The sequence below is a fragment of the Gadus morhua genome, chromosome 18, assembly GCF_902167405.1.
Source record: "Gadus morhua chromosome 18, gadMor3.0, whole genome shotgun sequence".
NCBI lineage: Eukaryota > Metazoa > Chordata > Actinopteri > Gadiformes > Gadidae > Gadus > Gadus morhua.
The window spans coordinates 13,183,142-13,209,842 of record NC_044065.1 but is presented as its reverse complement, the minus strand read 5'-3'; the positions used below and the strand labels follow the sequence as shown (position 1 = coordinate 13,209,842).

Genomic DNA, 26,701 nt, shown 5'->3' with positions numbered 1-26,701 from the left:
GGATCATCTACAGATCCTTCCAGGAATTTCAAAAGTTCCATGTAAGTACAGTTATTATAAATGATCAAACGTGGGCACAGTATTGATTCTTTTTCTTAATTGATGCTAATTGTAAAATGTATGAATAGGGTTTGAACATGTATTGACATCTATTTCGTCTTCCTTTTTTTTTTCAGGGACATCTGAAAAAGAAGTTCCCGCTTTTGAACCCTCTCAAGAAAAGTGAAAGAGTCATCCCAAAATTCAGAGGTAATTGGGTTTGTTTTATGCTGAACCAACAGTTAAAAGTGCCAGTAATGTAGCATCTTAATTCACAGTGGGCTTTGAGTTTAATTGCGTCTTCCCTCTGCTCAGCCCGCGCCATTAAAACCATGTTGCAGCAAAACAGCTCCAGGAGATCCGTCCATCGCATGAAGATCCTCGACGACTACTGTTCCAAACTTTTGCAATGCGACTCCTCCGTCTGCCAGAGTTCAGAGGTCAATCTGTTTTTCACGTGCAAAGACCAGGACTTGCAGCCGGACTTCACCAAGAATAGGTAAGTCTATGCTGCGAAATTCAACCGGTTGTGGCGCCATCCATTGCGAATTGGCATAAATGCATCTCCTCAAATCTAAACTGTGGACCTAATGGACTCTTCCTCTGTGTGCTAGCATCATGGTGCTGCCGTCGGGCGACCTCTCCAATATGCAAGGCGGAGGTGTGGCTGATGTCAACAGACCGCATTCGGGCAGCGTCACGTCACCCTTTGTGAGCCAGACATACCGCTGCGTTGCCGCGTACGAGACGAAGGACACAAAGAACCGGCCCTTTAGTGTGGTCCACGAGGAGGTTCTGGAGGTGCTCATCAAAGACCCTGCAGGTTGGTCACTCATCACACACTAACCATCCCCACCTTCCTAGCATATATGGTTTCCAACCCTGACAGTTGACCCTTTTAAGGAGATTACTTTCCAAATGTCCAGTATTTGCCTGTTTTTTCAAACGGGCTAAATTACTTTCCAACCTGTTTTTCAAACAGGCTTGCCACGACATAGCTGTACCTTTTTTTTTGTTTTTAAAAGCACACACCAAACACACACACACGCAGACAAACACACCTTGCACTGATGATAAGCATTGTGGTGTCGTCGCTGTCTAACCCTCCGATGCTCTGGCAGGCTGGTGGCTGGTGGAGAACCAACACAAGCGCCTGGCTTGGTTCCCCGCCCCCTACCTGCAGATGTTTGAGGAGGACAGCAACGACGACGACGACGACGACCACAACGACTGGGAGGAAGCCCTCCTGGAAGGAGGTGCGTTATCTCCTCCACCCGACTGGCGTTTTTAAACTTGATATTGGTGGAATCCCCCCCCCCCCCAACATTGGCAGACCGCCATGCTTCATAGCGTTGGAGATCCGACCCACGAGAAGAAAAGACGACAAAAGAATCATTGTTGGTCTCCCTCCCCCCGTTTCTCCCTTTTTAGGAGCCGCCCTGTACCTGGCCGTGCGGACATTCACCGGCCAGAAGGCCGACGAGGTGTCGGTGCCCATCGGCGCGGTGGTCAGCGTGCTGCGGATGACCAAGGACGGCTGGTGGCTCGTCAGGTGGGTCCGACGCGACGCTAGGCACACAGACACGGCCTGTCCCCATCCTGTAGCCCCGTGAAGGGGACCAAGGCCCAAAGGCTATTTGACGAGCCGACATGCGTTGCTCTCGTGTTTCATAGCCGAAGTCTCCGAGAAGCGTTGTTCTTTTTTAAACCGTCGGTGAAGTGCCCGAGGGGTGAGGCGCTGTAAGTGAGCTGGGGGGGGTTGGGTGTCATGGAGATCTGGGAACGGAACCAACTATTGCAGCGTGATGGAAACGTGGGTGTGCCTTTTCTCAAACAACACAATACGTAATGCAAGAAATATTTTTTGAGTACACAATTTTACATTGTGTACTCAATATATTTATTGTGTGTGTATAGTTATAATAAATATATACATGTATATTATCTATACATAGATAAATATATTTTTATAGATGTGTGTATGTGTGTGTGTGTGTATATATATATATATATATATATATATATATATATATATATATATATATATATATATATATATATATATATATATATATATATTAAAAACTGGCACACATTGAATGCCTGCATAAGAGGGAGGAGTGGCAGATCATTTGTATAGTGTGTCACCAACATTACAGATGTATAATTGTGAATGTATATCACGTCGAACGGCGAGCAACCATTTCACATCCCCACCGACATTCCTGATTCCCACTTTCTGCATGTCGAAACGCGTGGCTCACTGTGTGTCTGCGTGTCTTCCAGGTACAACGACAAGGCGGGCTTCATCCCCTCCATGTACCTGAAGCCCTACAGCAACCCCCAGGCGTGCCTCCACAGCCTGCAGAGGAAGCTGCACTCCTCCACCCTCAACCTGGCCTCCCCGGCGCTGGAGGAGACCCAGGCGGGCGGGCGTCTGATGCCCAGCCTGTCCGAGCACAGGGAGCCTGAGGGAGACAGCCCGGGCCAGAGCTCAGGCCAACAGGAGAAGATGTCGCGGCTCCGCAAAGCCCATTCGCTGGACCTGCTGTCCGAGTCCGACCACGCAGGCTCCCGCGGCGTACGCAGCTTCTCCCTGGACGAGTACGCTTCGGCGCCGGGCGGGAACGCCGGGAAAGCCCAGGTCCCGCCCCGTCGACCCCGGGGGAACTCCGCCAGCTCCGCGGTCAGCGGGATCAGCGCCGCCGACTCGCAGCTCTCCGACCAGTCCACGTCCTCCACCGCCAGCATCGGCTCCGGTTCCCCCGGGTCGCCGAAGGGGGCCGCCGGGGGGACCCCCACAGTGCCAGCCAGACCCAAGCCCCAGGAGATCCTGACCAGGTGCACCACCATGACCCGCAAGGCGGCACTGGCCTCCAGGGACCGGCTGATGCAGGAACCAGAGGTCAGCATCCAGTCCCGCTGAAGCCCACCCGACCGCTGCGCGTCTCGTGTCTAGCAGATGGAGCTAAATCAACTCTATTCCGATTATTGAATCAAATGTTTTTTCAGATCGAGCCTCGGATAACACTAGAGCTGACTGTCAATTACTCCAGTAATTGTAATGGACGTTTATCAAGTGATAATGAATATCTGTGAACATATAGGGTCACTGGGATCCTCTGAGAGGAAACAGATGAAAGAAACAAACTCTAACACTAACCCTAACGCTGAAAAGTGATTGGTATCTATGCTTGTAGTAGTTGATCTGATGGGTTCCTGTTGTACTGGTGAACCTCTCTGGTCTGTATTTAAGGATTCTATCATTGCATAATAACTGCTCTTCTTTATACTCTTGGTATACCTATTTTCAAGATTTGATGAGATTCTGGTTTCTGCCTCTATCAATTATATTTGTAGTGTGACTCTTCAGCAGAGAAAAACCTTGTTTACCTATAATATGAAGGAGAAAGAAAAAAAGATGGCATTCAATGAACATTGAAGTGTACAGTTACCTAAGTGTGTATACTATTTGTGCCTCCAAACTTACTGTATATTGTGTTGTTATTTACTCAATGTGTACAATAAATATGTGTTCTAAATCATAGAAAGATGACGATGTATGCTTCTTCATGTCACGTTCTTGTTTTAAGTATACATTCAAATTATTCACACCATATTCCCCATTGATGCATTGCGAACGCCATCATGCTAAAAAGTAATGTCAGATAATAAATATGATTTTCGGATAATGAATATGAAAAATCCACATATCCACGTTGGCAATCCAACCATCTAATCAAACATCTGTCTGATGTATCAGACAGATGCATCTAATCTTTCTCTCTCTCTATATATATATGGCATCCCTGATATTGATTCAGTTTCTAAAGAGTATGTATCTACTGCTGGCTAAACAAACATAAACTCTCTGTAAACCCAGATTTAATGCCATAACTGATTTTTGAGACTGCTTATAGTGTGGCTAGGTTAGCTTTATGATGTTCTATCATCTTATCTGCTATCGGTAACCTAAGCCCCGTAAGAAAGATAATGCATGATAGTTGTAAGAATGTGTTGTAAAACTATAAATATTAGTCCACAGAAAGTCAACTCAAAGATGCACATTTCTCTATTCTGCAATGGCTGATTGATGTCTGGTGTCACCTCAAGGACCGTGGCAGATAACGACTCAAACAGTTGGCCTACGTGCCGGTAGACATATCTGTTGAGTTTTTATTACTTCTAGGGCGTATCTATAACTTCCCATAATATGCCCATCAACACAAAGGTTGAACCTTGTTTGAATTGATAAATCAGTTTCTTATTGAGTGTTTTGGAAGTGCCAAGTGAGTCACTACAACAATAAGCTCTGAAGGCTCACAACAGAAAGTGAAGTTTGTGTGAGGATAGATTGTCGGCATCCAACTTAGGTATTGATTTAATTGCACATATTGATTTAAGAAATGGATATGGATCTTTTTTTTTTATTCAGCATCTGTAAATACACTAAAAATGTCATTCATCTGTATACAACCAATGCAGCAAATACATGTAAACATGAACAGAAGGCATCACTATAGTTAATTCAGGAGTCACTTTCAATTGTTGTTGTTTTTTTAAAACACTTTACAATAAGTGTAATTGACCCTTTATTAACAATACTTTAATAGTTAATTCAGTAATAAGCATTATTATAAAGCATTAGGGGTGCTAGGGTATTAATTCTGTAGGGGTATTAATTCATGTCTACATTAATACCCAATTAACAAGAACATGTTAAACACTTTGTTAACATGAATATTTTTTGTAACACCACTTGTAAATTATTACTACCATTAGTGGACTGCTAATAACTGTAAGTAAAGGCTTATTACAGCATTAACTAAAGTTGATTAATGGTTAATTAATCATTAATCCGATCGCACATCAAGTCCTTACATAAATCCCTTTATCTTTTACAAAATAATCTTAAAAATACATATAGACATTAAATAATGTGTATATGAAAATCGTTGATGGAGATAGAACACTTCCTTCTGGACACTAGTGAGATTCTGCCCTAGTGATCTCTGCTGGGTCTCTCTCCATGGAGTCCACGTAGAAAGGAGACTGTTCAGACTGAGGGGAGAGCTTCTGGGACACTAGGGGACTGTCCAACCCAGAATGCATCAGTGGCACGTAGATGTCATCCATGTTAGGAAGTACAAAAACCTTCTGAAAGACAAAGACAATAAACATTCTATTTTATGAAAATGTTATTGAAAAAATGACACATGAGTGACACAGGATTGGACAGAGACCAACAAGGTGGCAGAGACAAGGAAGAGACTGAGATAGTGGATCCGGTAAATCAACTGTATTCCTTTCCCGGGTACATTACATTCCGTCCATAGATTCTAATGCTAAATGACATACAAGTGAGACTGCGAAACATGCAAGCATGCAATACAAATTAGAGAAACTATGGAAGCAAATCCCTGCCATAATGTCAAGTTTAAATGCCAGTCAATTTTGTATATTGAACCGTTAACACATTTGAATTCATAATGTTTTACATACCATTTAAATGTTATGTAAAACGTGAAAATAATGTGACCTAAATCTACTAGTTTGAAATTCACTTCTTTGAAATTCCAAAAGTGCATTTCATATTTTCATTTTTTAACTAATTCAGACACAAACATTCATTATGCAGATATTCAAAATAAGATATTCATTACTAATTTGCGTTGCCAAAATACAGAACAGAAAATTAAAGTGACTGATTGCAGTCAAACCGGCTGCTGTCTTATCAGGGCATGGTCTGTCAAGTGATCTCAGGAACCCACTTGTGAATTAAACCCTACGATTGTAAACGAGAAGAAGGACGGTGCTCAGGTAAATGGTTCAGTTTGTGCCTATTGCATGCCTCTGCATGCAATAGGATAGCTCTACAATCAGTCATGTAGCAGGGACCACACTGGCTTGACACGGAACCGTCAGTCGTCGTTAGGTTAAGCCCGCCCACCGACTCGATACGTGATTGGCCTCAACAGTTTCGTTTTTCCAGCTCGCAAGCTCACGGAGCATTGCTAGACTAACCCTGGCTGCATCTGTAACATATATGCTATACATAGGTAGTGACACGCAGTAAATACTTGTCATATTTAGTGTTGAGGAATCTATTCATCGCTGTTACATTCCTTTGCATTTGTAGGGTGTAACAGTTAGATATGGTTGGCACTATTGACTGATCAAAGAGTTAATACGATGACAGCTTCATCCTGTTTTTACAATCTGTCAATAACCCGACCACTACTCTTAAGAAGTTTATCAAATTATTTATTTGGATTCACCTTCATCCTGTTCTCTTGTCCTGTGTTTTAGTATACTGTGTTTTGTGATGAATTCAAGAAAAACAGAATACGCAGGAAAAAGTGGGGGTGTTGAGGTGCTCATCAGAGGTAAGTATCAACAGCTGAGGGGGCAGGGGAAGCTCAGAGTTTGATACTGATTGGGAGAGTCTCTGGAGTCAGCAGGTGAGATTCGGAGTGAATGAGACCCGATGGACATACGTTGCTCGGCGACTTCTAGGAGACATCCTTTTGGGATTTATATACACGTGACCAGAAAGAAGAATACAAAACGCGGGCTGGTCACCTGTAGATTAGGTGCCGGTGCAACTGGACATGGACAGAGACGCATTGTCTATCTGGAAGACAAAGGCTTTGAAACCGCACCTTGATGTGAAGGAACTGCTTCTATTGACATTGTAATCACCTTAAACTCCTGCTGCAGCTTCCTCTCAATCCACTCTGTGACGTGGCAGAAGGTCACCTCCCTCTCACCAAGTTTGGGACGCACCCGCAGATCCAGCTTGGGTGGCATACAGAAACTGTACCTGTCCACCAAGAAACACACGTGCACACACACACACACACACACACACACACACACACACACACACACACACACACACACACACACACACACACACACACACACACACACACACACACACACACACTATGTAGAGCTTACTTCCCAATACATGTCCATGTATGTCACGTCAAACTTGTTCGGCGCCTAATACCAGCTTTACGAGAATCGGTTGGAAGCTAACGACCATTATTAGTGTTTTTTTTTTGTGACACAATGCGTTACAATCTACAACAAAAGATCTAGAAATAAAGATAGATCGCCGAACAACTCAGCAAATGGAGCAAGACGAGTCATTAACCACTCCATGAGGCAACAGGGCAACAAAAGCCAGCGCCATTTACCGCAAAACCAAAACCCTGCAGTGTTGACTCTGTCCTTCAAATATTTGGTGCGTTAAGCTAATATTCAGAGGTAGAATGTTTGTAATCAGTGATGGTCCATCATTTGATCAGTAGTTACTTATTGGGTTCCTGACTGTAAGGAACTCTTTCGCTTTATAAAACGGGCCCCATTGATCACAGAGTTGTGAGGTTTAAAGTTTTAAAGGAAGTATAATCACAGTCAAAGTTAATGAATGTATTTTCCATATAATTAAAGGAAGTCATTATCTTGCCTGAATGAAGTAAATAAGTGGGGGAAAAGCCAAGTCAATAAAGGCATACATTCCGAGGGGCATCAATATATTACAAATGTCACCTCCTGCTCGCCTGAGATGAATCTTGGCTGACTCCAACTTGACCCATAAAAGCTGTAAGCCCATTTATAACTGGCTCCCCTCCTCCTGACAGGACGAGACAAGGGCGGGGGCGATTCACGACGGCCACAAAGAAGAACGGAGCTCCCTGCATTCTTCCTCACACTTTACTTTTAATGACTTGTATGTTAAGGTTACTAAGTAATGCTTAAGTGAAAGTTAAACTAGGCATCTGTTATTAATGTAGTCTACAATAATATTCTGTGATATTGTTGACAATTGTTTGACTGTATGATTTTTGTCTAGAAGAAGTAGAAGTGTCACTTTGCTCATGCATGTCACATCTTCATGTACATATATATATATATATATATATATATATATATATATATATATATATATATATATATATATATATCTATATATATATATGTGGTATAGAGGTTTGTTTTCCTTGATTATACGTGGCTACTTTCCTCAAGATTGTGTGTCAACCATCACATCTGGTTTATTATATATATGATCTATATTACTCATATGTTTATGATGAGTCCCTCACTGTTTAACATCTGATATAACTGTATGGTTTTAATGTAAAGCCAGTTGGAATCCAGAGAAGGAGGATAAGTGTACGTTCAGTTCATGGAAAACTGGGGTCGGGGAGAATGGGTAGGGGGCTCATTTCTAGGTCCAATGCCTGGGGTGTTGTGATTCATGCATGGATGAGGCATCCACATGGTAACGGAATATGATAACATGGAGCCTCATCAATTTATAATAAAGTATTCATCTTTCAAACTTTCTCGACTCTCTTTTTTTTGTGTGTTTATCCACGACGGTGTTAGAAGATTACTAAAAAATAAAGGGTCTTTCTAAAGCTGATTGAAATCAGGAACACATTAAAAATAACTCACCTCCTTCACAACAAGAATTAAGAATTATTAGACCCACTGACAATGGCAAGTTGTTTTGTTCATGTTAACTAAGCTAACAGTGTTAGTAGGGCTGCAACTAACGATTATTTGAATAATCGATTCATCTGTCGATTATTTTTTCGATTAATCGATGAATCGGATAAAAAAAACGGAACATTACTTCAAATTCACAGTGCAGACTGAAGTGTAAAAACACCAGGTTATTGCGCCAACGTCCCAAAACTATTAAAAGTAATATTAAATAATAAAACAATTAAAAAAACATAACACAAAAAAAACATACAATGTATGATATATGATATATTTATACAACGGGGGACCTAAATCCAGCGATCTGATTGGTTCCCAACTGTTGTATAATGACCGTATACATAACTGCTATGACGCCCGATCATTTTGTGAAAGTATCACTCTGCGCCTTGAAGTGGAAACCGTTACAACCGTTCTCTCGGAGGGACGCTAAAGTGTGTTGCATAGCGACCGTCGTGCATTTTGAAGGCAGCCAGGAGGGACTACTTTTTGGTAGTCTTTAATAAAACGGCTACTTTGACTTTCTTGGTTTCTTTTTAAATGTAGTGTGTCTATGACTTTCGTTTCGCCATAACAGTAACCGTTGTATAAAAGCAATAGATCACTTCAGTCAGTGGCATGTGCTCATTATACCACTGTGAAGGGGGTCGCCGGCCCTCCGCTGCGCGTCGGGGCCGGACAACGCCCCTTAACAGTGGTATAATGAGCACATACCACAGCCTGGCGTGATCTATTGCTTAAGTATATAAGGGATGTCCATGGTTAACCGGTCAAACCTATTGATACCATTTTCGAGACTCCTTAAAATAGAACTTGTAATATTGCTTTAATTGCTGATAAGATGATGATAGTTCAAGATAGGACATTAAACAGGTCATAATTCTATCTTTACTATCTATTTTATATTACTGTGAAAACAAGTTTTCACCAAAATCTCAATTATTATTTATTTTTTTCTGTTGCATTTGAACGCATCAATCATATTACTGAGCCGACCTGAACACATCACATTTGACACTTTTTTTAAGCTAACTAGCTCTATATCCTGCCGATTTTAACATGGAATTAAAAACTGCATTACTGTTTTTAACTGACGGGACTTTCTACACCGTACGGTTGTGTGATTACTACCGCTGCTTTGAATGACTGTTGATGCACGCGTTGCCGACTCCGAGCCCGTCTGCACAACGTCTGCAGCAGCAGCAGCTGACAGTTTTCGGTTGGACTATACTGAGTTGAAGGAGTTTTTTTAACCCAAAGACAGTGAAGGTACAACACTTCTATGTAGGCCTACAGTCCAGTGTTAAGATACGACCAAAATACAAGCTGTGGTCGCTCACACTAAAGCTCGCTGTGGGCGTGCATGAACCATGAACCAACCTGTCGGCGGCTGGCTGTAAACAGTGCTGCGCCTACGAGTAACTTATTAATCGCGCGACACAACGAATCGACGACCAAATTCGTTGCCAACGCATTTAGTAATCGAATTTTATCGATTTTATCGATTCGTTGTTGCAGCCCTAAGTGTTAGCTTAGTTTACAAAGGTTAATGAATACCTTTGTCAACACAGCGTGTTGACAAAGGTATTCATTTAAATATTATTGAACAGGGTTAGGGTTAATCGCAACCCTAACCCACTACCCATAACCCTTACTACTTTCTCTATGTTTATTATTGCATTTACTCATCTTGATTAATGTTAACTTACAGTAAACATACAATATTGTTATCACTGTAGATTGCAAAGGGTTACCAAGTATACAGAAAAAAATAGCATTAGATTAAAAATAAATAAACTGCTACCCTCCAAATATAAAGCAAAAAAAATAAATAAAAAAATACTGTGTAACCATGCATGTGAGCGGATGAAAAAAACACTCTTGCATCCAACAATAAACACAGCTATGGGCCATCTTCCTTTACGTAACGATGGGTCGTACCATATTCTGTCGGACGGGGGTGGTGGTATGTTGATGACCAAGGTTCCTGATAGCTCCTGCACCTCCACGGTAAGCAGCAGAGGAGTGTTGGACATCTCCTCGATCTTCTTCTTGATGAACTCGTTCTCAGTGGCCTTCTGGAAGTACTTTGATTTGGCAATTTTGTCGACAAACTTCAAAATCCTCCTCCCTTTCCGGCCTCCCGGGGCTCTGAGGGGAGCAGAGGAGGGGGAAAAGAAGAGGAAGGAAGAGACATTAGACGAGGAGAGGAGAGGAGAGGAGAAGAAAGGAGAGGAGAGGAGAGGAGGGGGTAAAGAAGAGGAAGGAAGAGACATTAGACGAGGAGAGGAGAGGAGAGGAGAAGAAAGGAGAGGAGAGGAGAGGAGGGGGTAAAGAAGAGGAAGGAAGAGACATTAGACGAGGAGAGGAGAGGAGAGGAGAAGAAAGGAGAGGAGAGGAGAGGAGGGGGTAAAGAAGAGGAAGGAAGAGACATTAGACGAGGAGAGGAGAGGAGAAGAAAGGAGAGGAGAGGAGAGGAGGGGGTAAAGAAGAGGAAGGAAGAGACATTAGACGAGGAGAGGAGAGGAGAAGAAACGAGAGGAGAGGAGTGAAAAGAAGAGCAGAGGAGAGGGGAGGAGAGGAGAGGATACATGAGGATAGGAGAGGAGAGGAGAGGAGGGGAGCAGTGAAGAGCAAGGGAGAGGAGAGGAGAGGAGAGCAGAGGAGGGGCAGAGAGCCTAGAGCCACCTAATGTAGAGAACGTCGTGTAGCTGATGAAACCGCAACACCAACAATCAACAAATGTGTTCATGGATCCCACCACGAAATAGCCATGTTTCTTGTTGGGCCACTCCACACTATTAGCCCCACCATACAATCCTACTGTACCACAGTGTTCACATGTTTACCCCTAAGTGTTCACATGTTTACCCCTCAGTGTTCACATGTTTACCCCTCAGTGAGGTGGGGGCCTCCCCTGTCGCCAGCAGCAACCTGAGGCTCGGAGAGGAGCAGCTCCTCTTCGTCTGAGGACCCAGCGCTGGAGGACTCCTCGTCGCTGTCCGCTAGCACCCCCAGGATGGGTCTGAACCTGGGGGAGAGAGAGGAGCATTATGGAGGGCTAGAGGGATGGATGGATGATGAGGAGTCCGTACCTTGGAGAGAGATGAGCCTTATGGAGGGATGGATGGATAAATGATGAGGGGTCTGTACCTGGGAGAGAGAGAGGAGCATTATGGATGAAAGATTGATGGATGGATAAATAAATGGATGGATAGATAGATGGATGGATCAATGGATGGGTGGATGGATTGATTGACTGATGGAAATCCAAAGGATAATCCTTGATTGAGAAAGTGCATCTGTGAATACAGACACAGAAATATCTAACCATGTATTATATATAACATGGTCTCCATATATTTCTTTAAATCTGAGTAGTTAAGGACAACGAGCTGAAACATCACGTAAGCCAATAGGAAGCTTTGTCTGAACTTTAATCCCTCGAAAGCAGAGAGCCGTGCCAATCAAGGGAATGTGGGGCAGATCTTTGTGCGTTTGTGTCTAAGTGGGAGTGTGTGTGTCTGTGTGTGTTTGTGTGCGTGTGTGTGTGTGTGTGTGTGTGTGTGTGTGTGTGTGTGAGTGTGTGTGTGTGTGTGTGTGTGTGTGTGTGTGTGTGTGTGTGTGTATGTAATTGTCTGTATCTATGTTTGTATTTGTGTGCCTGTGTGTGTGAGTATGTATTCATTTATTTGCGCATGCGTGTATGTTTAAGGTTCTGGTGCATGTGTGTGTGTGTGTGTGTGAGTGGTAGAGTTTGAGTACGAGTGTGTGTGTTTGTGTATGTGTGTGTGTGTGAGTGGTAGAGTTTGAGTGCGGGTGTGCATTTGTGGGTCTGCATGTGTGGGTGTGCCTGTGAGTGTGCCCGTGAGTGCATGTGTGTGTATCTGTGAGCGTGTGCGTGCGCGTGTTTGCTAACCCCTGTAGGCCCATGTCAGGACAACACGGTTCACTGCTGCCCTCCTTGCCCAGCTTAGACAGGTTGAACTTGGTCTGCAGGGTCATCTGCAGGGCGCCCGTGTACACCACCTCCAGCTCCAGCCACAGACCTGCCCCAAAGTGCAGCATGGACAGAACACATCGTTAGGCTACAACCATGATGGTCTCCAACTTCATCATCGTCCTAATCCTCCTTCTTCTTCTTCTTCTTCTTCTTCTTCTTCTTCTTCTTCTTCTTCTTCTTCTTCTTCTTCTTCTTCTTCTTCTTCTTCTTCTTCTTCTTCTTCTTCTTCTTCTTCTTCTTCGTCTTCTTCTTCTTCTTCTTCTTCTTCTTCTTCTTCTTCTTCTTCTTCTACTTCTTCTTCTTCTTCTTCTTCTTCTTCATCATTTCCATCCTCATGAGAGTGGAGAATGAGTACATACTGAAAGATTTCAAATTCCATCCCATTTGTTCGGGAATCAAAAGCATAACAATAATATATTTTATAATAAAAAATAATTAGAATACAAAAATATACAAAAATACCAAACTGTATTTAATTACATGTATTAGATTAGATTATATATAACTACAATGTTTTTAATTATATAGTATTTAACTACAACGTTTTTTAAGATTATTAGATGAAAACACAACACACATCTTCCTCTCTCTCTCTTAGTCCCTAATCTAGACAGATCCTCTGTTGGTGAGATTAAACAGTTTGACAGCACGTGAGGCCCTCACAAAATCTAGCCTAAATCACGCCAGATTATAAATCCCGACAAAACGGGATATGACACATGTTGTGTATTAAACGGAGGAGCCAGTAAACGTGTAATAGAATGGTGTGGCCAGCCGAACAGACAGACAGAGCGAGAGAGAGAGAAGGGGGGGGGGGGGGGGCGTAGTAGATTATTAGAATTCAAATGCTCACCCAAACACATAGGGCTCAATAGGCTGTTTTGCATGCATGTTGTATACACAATAACCTCAGATCAAGCCTTCCTCATAAGGCAAACAGCGCTTCTTGAGTGAGGGCACCAAAAATGTAGAGGGGTTATGCCAGTTGTAACTCTTCCAAGGACAATCACCTTTGCGTGGGTATTTAAATAAGTGTGTTCCTACAGTGGCCAGTCTACACAGTGGTGATTTTAAACCGGGACGGACACTTTTTTTATGTACTCACTTTCCTAGATTGTGTTTGCCAATTGTGTTACGTGTCTATATGCCATTCTCCAGCAACATGATTTGTTTGAAACAAGAAGGTAATGAATGAAGGGAAGAAATGTGAAAAGCCCTGTCTAGTGCGTGTCGGAGCTTGTCTGCTGCCAGCAAGAAATGTGATACTACTGACACAGCATCTCTGTGATGATTGAAATTAATATGGCATGAAACCCTTATCATGATCTGGACTAAACTATGCCACCTATGCCACTATGCCACACCTGCCATCTATCCAAGCCTGCCCGTCTGTCTGTCTGTCTGTCTGTCTGTCTGTCTGTCTGTCTGTCTGTCTGTCTGTCTGTCTGTCTGTCTGTCTGTCTGTCTGTCTGTCTGTCTGTCTGTCTGTCTGTCCGTCTGTCTGTGTGTCTGTCTGTGTTTTCGGTCTGTTTGCTTACATTCCTGTCTGCCTGTCTGTTCACCTGTGTGTGTGTGTGTGTGTGTGTGTGTGTGTGTGTGTGTGTGTGTGTGTGTGTGTGTTTGTAAACTTGCATGCCTACAGTACGAGGACCCAGCAGTTTCACATTCGGCGCTCCATAATTCAGCTGTTAACGCAGGCATTTTCAAATTTGTATTCAAAGCAAGACTTCAAGCACTCCCGACTCAATATAACCTTTCACTATGGTTTCCAAACCGTCATGAGCCATTCTGCCTATTACATAACAATAAACAATTGGAATCAACAGCGCACATAATGAATGGATGCCCCACATTTAAAGGACTATACATTGCCCGTCACGATCGCATTGTTGACATTACAGCGAATGAACTACGCAAATTACATGGACTAAGCACAATACATATAAACGAAAAAATGCAAATTAACCGGTATAGGCATTTAAATGATAACTCCCTGGTAGGTGTTCTTAGAGACTCTCCAAATACTCCTGACATTGTTGTTTTTGATGATCTTTTAAAAACCAATGTGTATCTGGAAGTTGGTTGTTGCTACCAGCCATTAATACATGCTTTAAAGGTAGGTGGTTATAGCACAAATCTAGTTGGACTCATTTATGGTAGCCTTGGACATGTTCATAGACTCTGTGTTAGAGGAATGCAAATTGCTTGACTCAATAAGAAGATCTCTAAGCAAATAGCCATGTATTGCTCTGTGTCAGCAATCATCGGCAGTCTGCATGTATGGAGAAGGGCTGTTATCTCTACCCATGATACAACTTCAACTATACATGTATCTCTACTGATTCACTTGGTTGTGGTTACCTGCAAAGTGTTTGTGTTGTTTTGGACATAATAAGCTCTTTATTAATATTTGGATGCTATGGTGTTGTAGTATTGGTCCTTCCAAATACATTTATCAAATGTGTGTGTGTGTGTGTGTGTGTGTGTGTGTGTGTGTGTGTGTGTGTGTGTGTGTGTGTGTGTGTGTCTGTTTGTTCGTGCAGGTGATGTCAATTATTTTAGGCTATGCTATTTCTGATGACATAGGTTCAAGCTAACCACAGTTATGAATGGTTTCTTCACTTCATAATGGATAACACCATATAAGGTTTTAATGATAAGTTAAAGACTACAAACATGGCCACTTTGCCATTTCCGTTTAAGCCAAGACAGACCAAAGGTTTACCTGGGTCAGTTAGAACATGTAGGCGTGGCCTATTTACCGTTCCGTCCACTCTCAATATAACTGTTTGTTTACCTGTGTACGGGAGATGCTTCATGAACCACCTCCAGAACGCAAGCCTGTTTGCCTTGTGTCTCTAGATAAACCACGTTGTTGAACATTTACCACTCTACGAGTCATAACCTAGCACGAGACCACCACACCACAAGGGATCAAATTAGTTTATTCCACTTCACAGGCACGTTGGGTTTGGATGTTTTCTGTTCATGCAGATGCATGCATCCCCCCTCTATGGTACACAGCCATGCCCACACCACACCCACCTCTATGGTTGACCTCTGGGCCGGACGCCGCCGTGATCTGGGGCATGCAGGAGCCCATGTCCAGCTCCGTCAGAGTCAGCTCGTTCATAAAGTAGGGCAGCTACGGGACACAAGAGACCCGGTCACAGACACCCGTCCTCAGACAATGCACCAAATTATCTTCGTCTGACGTGAACTGCACCCAGAACTCACGTGGATCCTGCTCAGTTTCTTCTGGATCTTGCGGGACATGGCGTCGGACCAGAGCCTCTCACGCAGGAAGTCCCAGAAGATCCGACCGACGAGCGCGTTCGCCCACGCCGGGGACTCTGGGAGATCGCAGGTACACTGGAGGGAGGAGAGAGAAAAGATAATTAACAGCGTTTTGTCGCTCTCGAGCTTAGTTAGAAAGGACATGGATTTCCTCCAAGTTCAAAACCACAAATTCAAGCTGTCACTTTGATTCGTAACTTAAATACACAGTGCATTCCTTCAAATGCACGCATTACTGCCAATCTACCAGTCCCATGCAGGCCAGCCACTAGCGGCTCTGAACGAGCCTGACTCACTCTGTCCCCGACGGCGGTGGGACTTGTTTCCGCGCTGCCTCCGGCCGTGGGGCTGGGGAGGGGACTCAGCCTCTCCGCCGAGGCCAGCAGGCGAGCCATGTAGCTGGGGTAGTCCAGCAGGGAAAGCCCCCCAATGGAGCCGCTTGAGGTCTGGGGGCCTGGGGCAGAGACGGGCGGGGTGGGATGATGAAGATGCTGATGATGTTGCTGCTGGACGGGAGGTGAAGACGGGGCTTCGTCCTCCTCAGCGCTGCCCTGTCTGCTGGCGCCGCAGCTGACCCTGCCCTGACTCGGGGGACTTAGGCTTTGCAGGGTTGAGAGGTCATCTAGGAGAGACGTTAGACGGAGAGGGTTTTCCTCTGGTTGGTGCGTGATGGTTGATAGGGAATCAAGGAGGATGAGGATGAGGCAGTGAAGTGCAGACTTGTGATGAATGACGAACAAAATATGCAAGAGATATAATTTATGCATAAAATATATATAAGATCTTATTATTTCGGGGGCATGGTATACACAAAATATCTGAATATCTATCAAACATCTGCGAGATATCCATGATGTGCTATGATCATTTAATTCTCCAACGTAGCATCAGCAGCCTCAAAGGCAGGGAACCGACGGTGGACTAGGGAGTATCCAAGCCTATAATCCATAATCCGCGCACACGCTTACATAGAGACGCCTCATCTTTTGGATGAACGCGTAGCTGCTGCTAATACATCAGCGAGGCCTCTCTCTCCCTCCTACCCGCTCTGTTCACAGGTCTGGCATCCCCCCGCTTCTTCCACCTGTCCCTCTCTCGTCCTGCGCCGTCAAGGGACGCGGACAGGAACTGATGGAACCACTCTTCCTTTTCTCGTCCCGTGCGGCCGAAGAGGTAGAGCGTGGTGGGAGGGTGCGCCGCAGGCTGGGAGCCATGGCCGGGCTGCCTGTTGGGGGTCACTGGGTCCACCGGGTCAGGCTCCCCTAACCCCTGGCTCTCCTGGGGCTCGGGGGACACCGCCTCCCCCCCTCCCAGAGAGGAGGCTCCCTCGGCCAGCTGGATGCAGATGGGGTACTTGGGGTTCCACGCCCGTTTACGGGCCAGCACCGACGGCAGGAGGGACACCTGGGGGAACAGCAGGGGACCACTGAACTCATCTCATTGAATTGTATTGCATTAAATGGACCTTTATTTCAATGTATTTAATTTAATGTATTTGACTTGTTCTGAGGTGATGTGAAATCTTTTTTTATAAAATTAATCAAATAAATATTGAATTGCAGTTTAATATATCAATTGAATTAATTAAATTTGATTAATTGTAATCATTAGACACTATAAAGATGAGACATAGATGAGTAAAATGTACCCAGACTAGAAGCATTAGGTCTCCATTGTGTGAGTTGGTAGGTGAAAGGTGCTCTCTGCTAATAATCCTTCATCTTAACCTTTCATCCGCCCTGATTTCAGTATCGTTTATACCTCTTTTGCTCTCAGCTTATCAGGCTCATGAATCAACTATATGTTAGAATAAATGACATCACACAGTAGTCAGAACACTGCTTGTTATCTTTACAGTACCAGTGTTGGATGAATGCCTGTGTAAAGGTTGCGTGTGTTTAGTTTAGTTTATTCATGCTAAGGTGCCGGACAATACAAGAGCACAAACATAATACATACATCCAACACGCATTAAAAACAACAGAGATGGCAGCATGACAAGGCGATCCCTAAGAAGCAAGAAATGCTTGTAGCGGGGACCTGTGACCCCCCCCCCCCCCCACACACACACACTCACACACACACACACACACACACACACACACACACACACACACACACACACTCCCACACCACACACACACACACACACACACACACACACACACACACACACACACACACACACTCACATCCATAGCCTCATCCCAGGCACACACTTCCACAGAGAACACGACACATACATCTCGCAGACACACTGACAACTAGGTTGTAACAATACATTCCACCACCGTCATATGTAGGTGGATACCAGCTTCTGTTTTAGATTTTTTTTGAAAGCCAAAAAGGACTGCGAGATTTTTATGAAACCTTCAAGCTTATTCCATATCTGTGGTCCCCTGGAAACAATACTCAGGCTAGTGCTCTTCAGTTTTCTTACTTTGCCAGTAATCAAATGTTTTTTCCTGGTATAGTTTCCTGGTAAGCTCACATAGGCGGGTGTTCATATTATTTACCACCTGGTACATTGTGCATGCATTGTGAAAGGTGTTGATTTCAGGAAGCTTGAGGAGACCATATGAGTGGAACAGTGAGGCAGTTGGAGCACTGAATTTCGATCAGGATATTGCACGTATAATCTTTTTCTGAAGGGACTGTAACTGCATGTATGGAGAAGGGCTGTAACTTTAGAAGATGACTAGGATATGTATTGCACCAGATTATATTGCAGTAGGTGATGTGGGGTTCAAACAGAGATTTATACAGTGTAAGGAGCGTTGAAAGTGGGAGGAAGTGTCTTATTTTGTAAAAAAGTCCAACATATTTGGAAAGTTTATTTAATAATTGATGAGTGTGTCTTTTAAAATTGATAAATTCATCGAGTTCTACACCCAAAAATTTAGTTGATTTTACTCTTTCAATGACATGGCCATTGATGGAGAGACAAGTATTTTCCACCTTACTTGTATTTTTTGTGGAACGAAATATAATGTAGTTTGTTTTATTGATATTTAGTGATAATTTGTTGCACTTAAACCAAGTGTCCACTTTTAATAGCTCCTTGTTTGCAGTTTCCTGCAAGACAAGAATGTTTTTGTGAGACAGGATCAAGTTGGTATCATCTGCAAATAACACTTTATGAAAGGCATCAGAGACATAGTCTAGGTCATTGATATAAAGGGTGAACAGGAGAGGTCCTGTTCACCGTGTCTGAGTTTTACAGCCACGATACCCGTCAACAGTGAAACAAGCCCCAGACACAGACTCTGATGCTATGTCTACATGAACACGGACACATTTTCTCTAATTTAGCCGTCGATGGCGTCAACTTTTTACAGTTTGGCCTTTGGGCCTTCATTTCACCAACAATGAATACACCCTTATCTGTATTTAGGTCATTCATTGTGGCGTGAAGGGAAGAGGCATCATGCGCCCCGGCCCACCCTACCCTCCTACCCTGCTGTTGACCAGGTGGAAAGTACGTCTTCTGACGAAGCTGCCGGCGTGGGGCGTGTCGTCTTCGTACCGGGCCCAACGGCTGATGTTCCACCGCGGAGATTCCAGGCAAAGGGAGGAGCCCTCCAGGGAGGCAAACACTGACGCCATCAGAGACGGGTGGGAGGTTTCCGGGTCGTACTCCTGCATCTCATTCATCCAACCCTGGGGAGAGAAACCCAAAACGTACCGGATGCAGCGAAATAAACAATTCTGGGAAATATGCCCTTGGTGAGAGAAAAGCACAAAATTCCACAATGAGTGTGACAAGGACTGCTACAGGATAAACGTGTCTGTATGTCAACGACACCCATCAGGTGCCCTGAAGCACTCTTTCGCACATGCCACCGGCACAAGCTAACAGCCTGACAGAAACCACACTCATAATTAGCATTCCTGGAAAGCTGAATGAGTCGCTGTTAATTACACAGTCGGCCCCGGCTATTTGGCACTTTACACTGCCTCTTAACTTTAAATAATTGCCCATGGATCTGGCAGTAGCTCGAGAGGAACAGTCGGTCTCGGGTTCAAACAAGCTTATGGGGCTGAAGAATGCTCTTGCTGCAGTATTTAAATATTTGAAATCATTGTCTGCAAATATTTTTCTAATAGAAACAGATCACATTAGAAAAACTGTTGTGCTAAGGAGGGATTGGTCACTGGCATTCTTCTAAATTAAAAAGGGACAGACACACACACTTAAACACTAGAAATACAACCAATGCACCAAAGAGTTAACCTGATGCGGCAGTTGGTTTGTCGGTCCTTGGTAACTGGTTGGCAAAGGGCAGGCTCTTTCAAAAGATACTTGGCAGAGTATTGGTAGATCAATCTGTTTGTGTCTATTACTGTTTATCAAGTAGATCACGTACAACACGTACTTCCTCATATAATGCCGATAGGCTAGTTAAACCACTTTGGTTTAGCCACTCACCCAAATCCATCTAGCCTGGCTAGATGGATTCTCACGCATTCCATGACTCACAAATCCAGCTGCCTTGCAAGGCACCAAAATAGTAATAATAATAATGATATAATGCTGATTGGCCAGTTAAACCACTTTGGTTCAGCCACAAACGCAAAACTTGAAGCCTGTCTAGATGGAATCTCACGTATTCGCCAAGGCACCAAAATAGTTAAATACACATGGCGAGTCAAAATGTAATATATTGAATGCGTGACCATCAGAGTAACTTCACTGTGCCCTATTTTAACTACAGGCATTTTTGCCATATGGTAAAAAAACGATGCATTTAGAAATGTATCCATAGCTTATCCCAGTGAATTTACCTTGAGGACATCAGGCTCAGTGCTGGCAACAACGTTCCCGGCTCCCATCTCCAGTCCCAACAGGGAAGTTTTCCGTCTGCCTGTGGGGGGTGGTCTCCGACACCTGGAAGAGCCTAGGCTGAGGAGAAAGAGCCCCAGGAGGAAGCCCAGAGCCAGCCCCAGACCCGCACCCGACAGGTAGGGGCCCAGCGGGAGCGTGAAGTACAAGTACGACAACACGGCCACACACAGCAGGCTCATGGCCGGTACCGGGGCCGGGGGATCGGTCCTGATCGCGGCACTGAAAGAGGGCAGAGACCCAGCCGGGGCGCTAGCTTCTCTCCTTTGGTTTTCCACGCCGATGACTCGCACGGCGTCATCGTCGGCGCATACCTCCAGTCCCTCGTCCCTGTGGTTGGGCCGGCTGACGGGGTGGCGGCGGTGGTGGTGTACCGGGCATGCTCCGTGGCGTCCCCTCCTCGGATGCCTAACGCCGGGCCAGTCGAAGGCGGGAGGAAGGTCCATCGTGTCGGCTCTCTTCGCACTCCTCAGCGGAGATTCCTGAGAGGCCCCCGGGTCCGTCGTCCCCTCCGCGCGCCCCGGCGAGGGCCCGGCCCCCTGCGGTGCTCGCCACTGGTGCTTGGGGCTCCCGCTGCTCTCGTCCCGCCGCATCTTACTGAACATGCTGCTGAGGGGCTCCTGCATGGCCTCCGACAGCTTCTTCTTGGTGTCCTCCAGCTCCAGCTTGAAGAAGCTCCCCCTCGGGCCCTCCCCGCTGGGGGAGAGCGAGCCGGGGGAGGGGGGCGCGGTGCGTGAGTCCCTGCCGCCGCCGCCACTGCGGCCCTTGTGCTGGGTGAGCTGCTTCAGCAGGTGGAGGTTGAGGCGGGAGTCGGACTTGGACTGGGACACCTCCGGTTCGGAGCGGGACAGCTCGGTGGAGATGGACTTGACCAGGGTGAGCAGCGGGCGGGGTCTCAGCGTGGAGCCCTCCTTCAGCTCCAGCTCCGTGGACAGGGACTTCACCAGGCTGGCCGGCGCCGGCCGGTGCGTCGGCGACGGCGGGCCCGGGGAGAGGAAGCTGGACGGACCGGGCGCCGGCGTGGCGAAGGAGGGAGAGCAGCTCCCCAGAGAGTCGGGGGAGGACGGGGAGAGAGGGAAGGGGAAGGCCATGAAGCATGGCTCCCGTTCGCCCTCCTCAGGGGAGGCCTCCCCCTCGGTGGACAGAGAGATGAGGGGGCAGGGGTCCTCGTCGTCGGGGTGGAGGCCGGAGAAGAGGAGCTCGCCGTCGTCCAGGCTGTCCCACTTTCCCTCCGTGCCCGTCAGCTGGATCACGATGCCCCGCGGGAGGTGCCTCCTGTGGGCGGGCTGGCGGGGCGTAGGGCCCTCCGTCACGGGCGGAGAGGGCCGGAGGTCAGGGGGAAGGGGTCCATGGGAAGGGACCAGACCCTGTCCTCCTCCGCCTCCTCTTCCACCCCCCTGATCCTCCCTTTTTCCCCCTCCATGTTTTCCGCTTTCCGACATCGCCGATCTTTACATTGCAGACCAGAGACGTCTAGGAGTGTCGAGAAGAAAAAAAAGGAAGCGGGAGAGACAGAGGGAGTGATATTCAGCAACACATTTGGCAACTATGTTGAGCAGGTAGGATAAAGGAGTAAAAATGGAGAACAGAGAAAGAGCCAGAAAGGAGAGAGAGGGAGAGAGAGAGAGAAAGAGAGAGAGAGAGAGAGAGAGAGAGAGAGAGAGAGAGAGAGAGAGAGAGAGAGAGAGAGAGAGAGAGAGAGAGAGAGAGAGCAGTTGTGTGTGTGTGTGTGTGTGTGTGTGTGTGTGTGTGTGTGTGTGTGTGTGTGTGTGTGTGTGTGTGTGTGTGTGTGTGTGTGTGTGTGTGTGTGTGTGTGTGTGTGTGTGTCTGTGTGTGTCTGTGTGTGAGTCTGTGTGTGTGTGTTTGTGTGCATCCATGCATGTTCGAGAGCCAGCGATGAGACTATCAGCAGTTTCGTTTTAGTAGAAGGCAGACGGCAGCAGCAAGCATTTTGGTCTGTGTATGAAAGTATGAATGTAATCTAGTGTAGCTCTGGATAGACGGTCTGAACACACTCCGTAAGCTGTGTGTACAGTAGACTAAGTAGGCCTGAACTAAAGCCAAAGAAGCCTTACTCTCCCATAGCTGGCACTCAGCGCAAGAGCTTTAGGCACATCGGCCAAGATGTCCCCAAATGATGGAAGTTATCTAGGCCAGTCTGTTACTATATGTCAAATAAATATATGTTGTTTATTGGATTCATTCATCCAAAGAGAAATCCAACACCATGGTTGCATACTCAGCAACACATTGATGTGATATTCAGCAACTAGTACCAGTATTTTTGGTACGAGAGGGAATCGGACCAGCAGTGTGGTACCATGCTCTAACAATTGCGACACTAGATTGTTGTGCAGTATAAGCATATTATGAGCCATCTGACATTGATGTCAATATGAGCACGGACATTATTGAGAAGAAATCCTGCTTTGGTTTATTCTTGTGTCAGAAAAGGAGTCGAGGCAGACCCAGTTGCATTTTCAAGTGGCACATAAATCTCTGTTGTTTATATTAGTTTCTGGAATGTACTCACTCCATTAACTGTCTCCTGAAGAGATGCTGCACCATCAATCACACAACAAGATTCAGACAGGTACAGAAAACATTGGAACTCTCCAGCCGGCTTTCTGGATTTCACAGAGCAGAATGAAAAATGTAACGATTGGGAATCCTATCTTTCTGGGTCACAACGTATATACCGGCAGACTTGTTATAGCATGAATCAAATCCCACCTTTCACTCGTTAGACTTATGCAAGCGTATTAGCAGCGCTGTGTGGCAGCATTTCAAGGGAAGCAGCAGCTGGTGGATTCTGACTAATCCATACAGCACAGAGCAGAATGCACTGTGGGAAGGGGGAGATACGCTTCACAGATACGTCACAGTCCCTACAACGCAGCTAGAGGCTTGCTGTTACATTTTTACGTGACACAGTGAGTGTGAGATTGTCAGGAAGAACGCCCATCAGTGTCAGAGATCACGAAAAAAGCACGCAAGCGCGAGAAAGCGCACGTGCCGACAGTCACAGGAGGTTGAACTCTGTGTAGGATTATGCAGTTTTTCATGCAATTATTGTAGCAGAAAATGTCACTTCTAGGCCATAATGATTAGTGTGTGTTGAACCGCTCGTCACAAAAAGGCACTGTTTTTTTTATATTGTATTTAATTATTATTTTGTATTTTACTGTTTTTAAACACTTCATTTATTCTTTGAAAAGTATGTTTCCTTTCGGACCAAAATAGAAAGAGATATGCAAAGCATCAATACATTTTTAACTGCCAAATTTCATTGAGAGAAAAAGAGTGATTACAAATTAATTCATTCACACATTATTGTGATACGGCTTAGAGTCTGCAATAATTAAGACAAAATGATTGAAATGTTTAGTACTACTATGCTGAATGACTGCATAGCCTATTACCCAAGAGGAAAACAATGACAGAGGCCGAATAGAGACTTATGATCAATAGACTTAACCACACATTGCCACATTTCTTAATTTGATTCTTGGATTGGAGGTGACCTGTTGAGACCTTATCGCCAGGCCTCCGGTTTGACATAATTGGGAATATGCCAAGCTTTGCTCACACTCAGCTATTGCATGCAAGTGGAAGACACATTTGTGTTAGTGAGGCCCTGCCAATCAATGATTTCTGAAGTCCATCGTGTCAATTGCTCCAGTCCGTTAAAATTGAAACATTTGTTTGTGACATTTGTCTCACAATTACCCTGAAAAAAATCTGCAAAAATGTGCGTGTGTTTGTGTGTGTGTGCACCGATCTGACCCTCTAATCAGTTTTGGACACTTACAACCTCGGATTAAACACTAATGCAGGATTTATGGTGAAATCTGACAAATCACACAGATTAGGAGCTCAAGCATCATTTGATGAGGTCTGTTGCAGGTCTGTTCGAGTAGTGAGTGACCCATACCATGGTTGATAATGTACCGGACTTGTCAGCCTGTTGATAATGTAGGCCTACTAGTTATTCTACAGAAAATAACCATGCATTCCTTATAGAGTCATAATTCGATTTATAGAAACAGAATATACACCAAACGCGAAGCCATCTTGTGGCACTTGTTTAGTGTTGTAAGATTGAATCAGTTGAGTCCCAATGGGAGGACGAGAGTGAGTCACGTTGTTGCCAATGGCACCTATTTACATTTCGAAAGAATAACAGTAACGATGATTGATTTATGACCTGGGCAATTCATTTGTGTTCACGATGATATGTTGGTAGACTACTTCTTGTTACCTTTCATTTCTACACATGGTATAATTAAAACGAATAGGCTACCTAGGCCTACATGATAGCCTTATAATATTATCTTATGAATTATTACATTATCTTTATTATATGATGACTAACATAAATTCGTTTCAATTCGCAGAAGTCACTTTGTGACATCGCAGAAGGCCTGTGCGACGAAAGAAGACGATCTCACTTACCGGTACATTTCGATGGAAAGTTCTAAACCGAACTCCGGTCGCGCGCTTTTTCGGTCAGTCAGCGATGGCTCGTGCTGCTACTCATTGGCAAACGTCAGCTAATTTGCCCGACATCGATGTGGACGACAGACTCCACCGGGCGGAGAAGAGTTATCTTCGATGACGGCGAGGCACTCGAAACACCGCTGCGCAGCCCGCCCGTCTCCGTCCAGATGTGTCGTGTGGCGGGAAGCATCCCGGCAAGAAAAGGATGGCCGCCGCTGCGCGCATGTTAATCCCGATTAAAAAAATTAAATCCCACAGTCACAACAACACGCACTCCCTTACACTCGGCCCCCATATCCCCTCTGTCACACTCTATCAAAATACTTGCGCATACACATGCGTGCGCGCTCACGCACGCACAAAAAAAGACTCAGGCATAGGCTACATAATGACCATTTATTATAATATGACTTCTTAGCATTTGACTGATGTTTTCAAAAATAAAACGATTATCTTTTGTATTTGGCTGTATATATCCTCAAAAAACTCAAAAACCTTATCAAATGTATCCTTCTCCCTCTCCACTCTCTCCACTCTCTCCCCACTCTCTCCCCTCTCTCCACTCTCTCCCCTCTCTCCACTCTCTCTCTCTCTCTCTCTCTCTCTCTCTCTCTCTCTCTATCAAAATACTTGCGCATACACATGCGTGCGCGCTCACGCACGCACAAAAAAAGACTCAGGCATAGGCTACATAATGACCATTTATTATAATATGACTTCTTAGCATTTGACTGATGTTTTCAAAAATAAAACGATTATCTTTTGTATTTGGCTGTATATATCCTCAAAAAACTCAAAAACCTTATCAAATGTATCCTTCTCCCTCTCCACTCTCTCCACTCTCTCCCCACTCTCTCCCCTCTCTCCACTCTCTCCCCTCTCTCCACTCTCTCTCTCTCTCTCTCTCTCTCTCTCTCTCTCTCTCTCTCTCTCTCTCTCTCTCTCTCTCTCTCTCTCTCTCTCTCTCTCTCTCTCTCTCTCTCTCTCTCTCTCTCTCTCTCTCTCTCTCTCTCTCTCTCACTCTCTCACTCTCTCTCTCGCCCTCTTCTCTGTGTTTCTTGGCCTACATACAGAAGCCCTAGATATGACAACATGAAGAACGGGGTATAATTGCGCCTTGGCTGAATATAATGGATACATTAACCGCCATGGACTGGACGTCTGGAAGCGAAAATAATGGCTTCACCGGGTTGTTCTTTTGATCCAACCAAGTGAGCGAATTTTTCATTGGGTTAAATATTATCCACTTTATAATAATTTTCCATAATCATACAAACACCTGCATTATACGAAAATAAGCCAAATGAGCAGCCTATAGAACAGAGCTTCTTTATTTTTTACGCCTCAAATCCTTATGCATTCGTATTCCAAAAACAATATGTACCACCCAACAAACTCGTTTTTTTTAAGCTCCTTTACATGAATACATATGAACGTCCCTGGAGCTAATATGTATGTGCTGTCAATAAAAACACCAGTTTAGGGAACTGCCTCTT

At 44.9% G+C, this 26,701-nt stretch overlaps 2 protein-coding genes across 3 annotated transcripts in view; one reads left to right on the top strand and one right to left on the bottom strand.

Annotated features, from left to right (window-relative positions):
* The window catches only part of noxo1b (NADPH oxidase organizer 1b), a 3,898-nt gene extending 312 nt beyond the window's left edge, over positions 1–3,586 (top strand). Inside the window, exons 2-8 of the mRNA XM_030339583.1 lie at positions 1–41; positions 177–249; positions 355–538; positions 654–862; positions 1,161–1,295; positions 1,471–1,591; positions 2,326–3,586. The exon at positions 1–41 is cut by the window's left edge and continues 40 nt beyond it. Of these exons, the coding sequence (XP_030195443.1) occupies positions 1–41; positions 177–249; positions 355–538; positions 654–862; positions 1,161–1,295; positions 1,471–1,591; positions 2,326–2,965 (1,403 nt within the window). The 3' untranslated portion in view covers positions 2,966–3,586. The remainder of the gene's footprint in view (positions 42–176; positions 250–354; positions 539–653; positions 863–1,160; positions 1,296–1,470; positions 1,592–2,325) is intronic.
* An 881-nt stretch (positions 3,587–4,467) lies between these two features.
* On the bottom strand, positions 4,468–25,746 carry tex2l (testis expressed 2, like). Of its 2 annotated transcripts, XM_030339572.1 has the most exons (12): positions 25,161–25,746; positions 20,648–22,178; positions 19,319–19,522; positions 16,906–17,266; positions 16,159–16,484; positions 15,803–15,937; positions 15,611–15,710; positions 12,482–12,611; positions 11,456–11,593; positions 10,504–10,713; positions 6,742–6,862; positions 4,468–5,196 (listed from the first exon to the last, which is right to left on the bottom strand). In XM_030339572.1, exons 2-12 carry the CDS (start codon positions 22,145–22,147, stop codon positions 5,026–5,028), a joined length of 3,396 nt encoding a protein of 1,131 aa, XP_030195432.1. In that variant the 5' UTR covers positions 22,148–22,178; positions 25,161–25,746; the 3' UTR covers positions 4,468–5,025. The 2 variants fall into 2 exon arrangements, with proteins under 2 accessions (XP_030195432.1, XP_030195433.1); XM_030339573.1 differs by lacking the exons at positions 4,468–5,196; positions 6,742–6,862; positions 10,504–10,713 and adding an exon at positions 11,658–11,715 and having other exon boundaries at positions 11,486–11,593.
* Between the last annotated feature and the right edge of the window lie 955 nt (positions 25,747–26,701).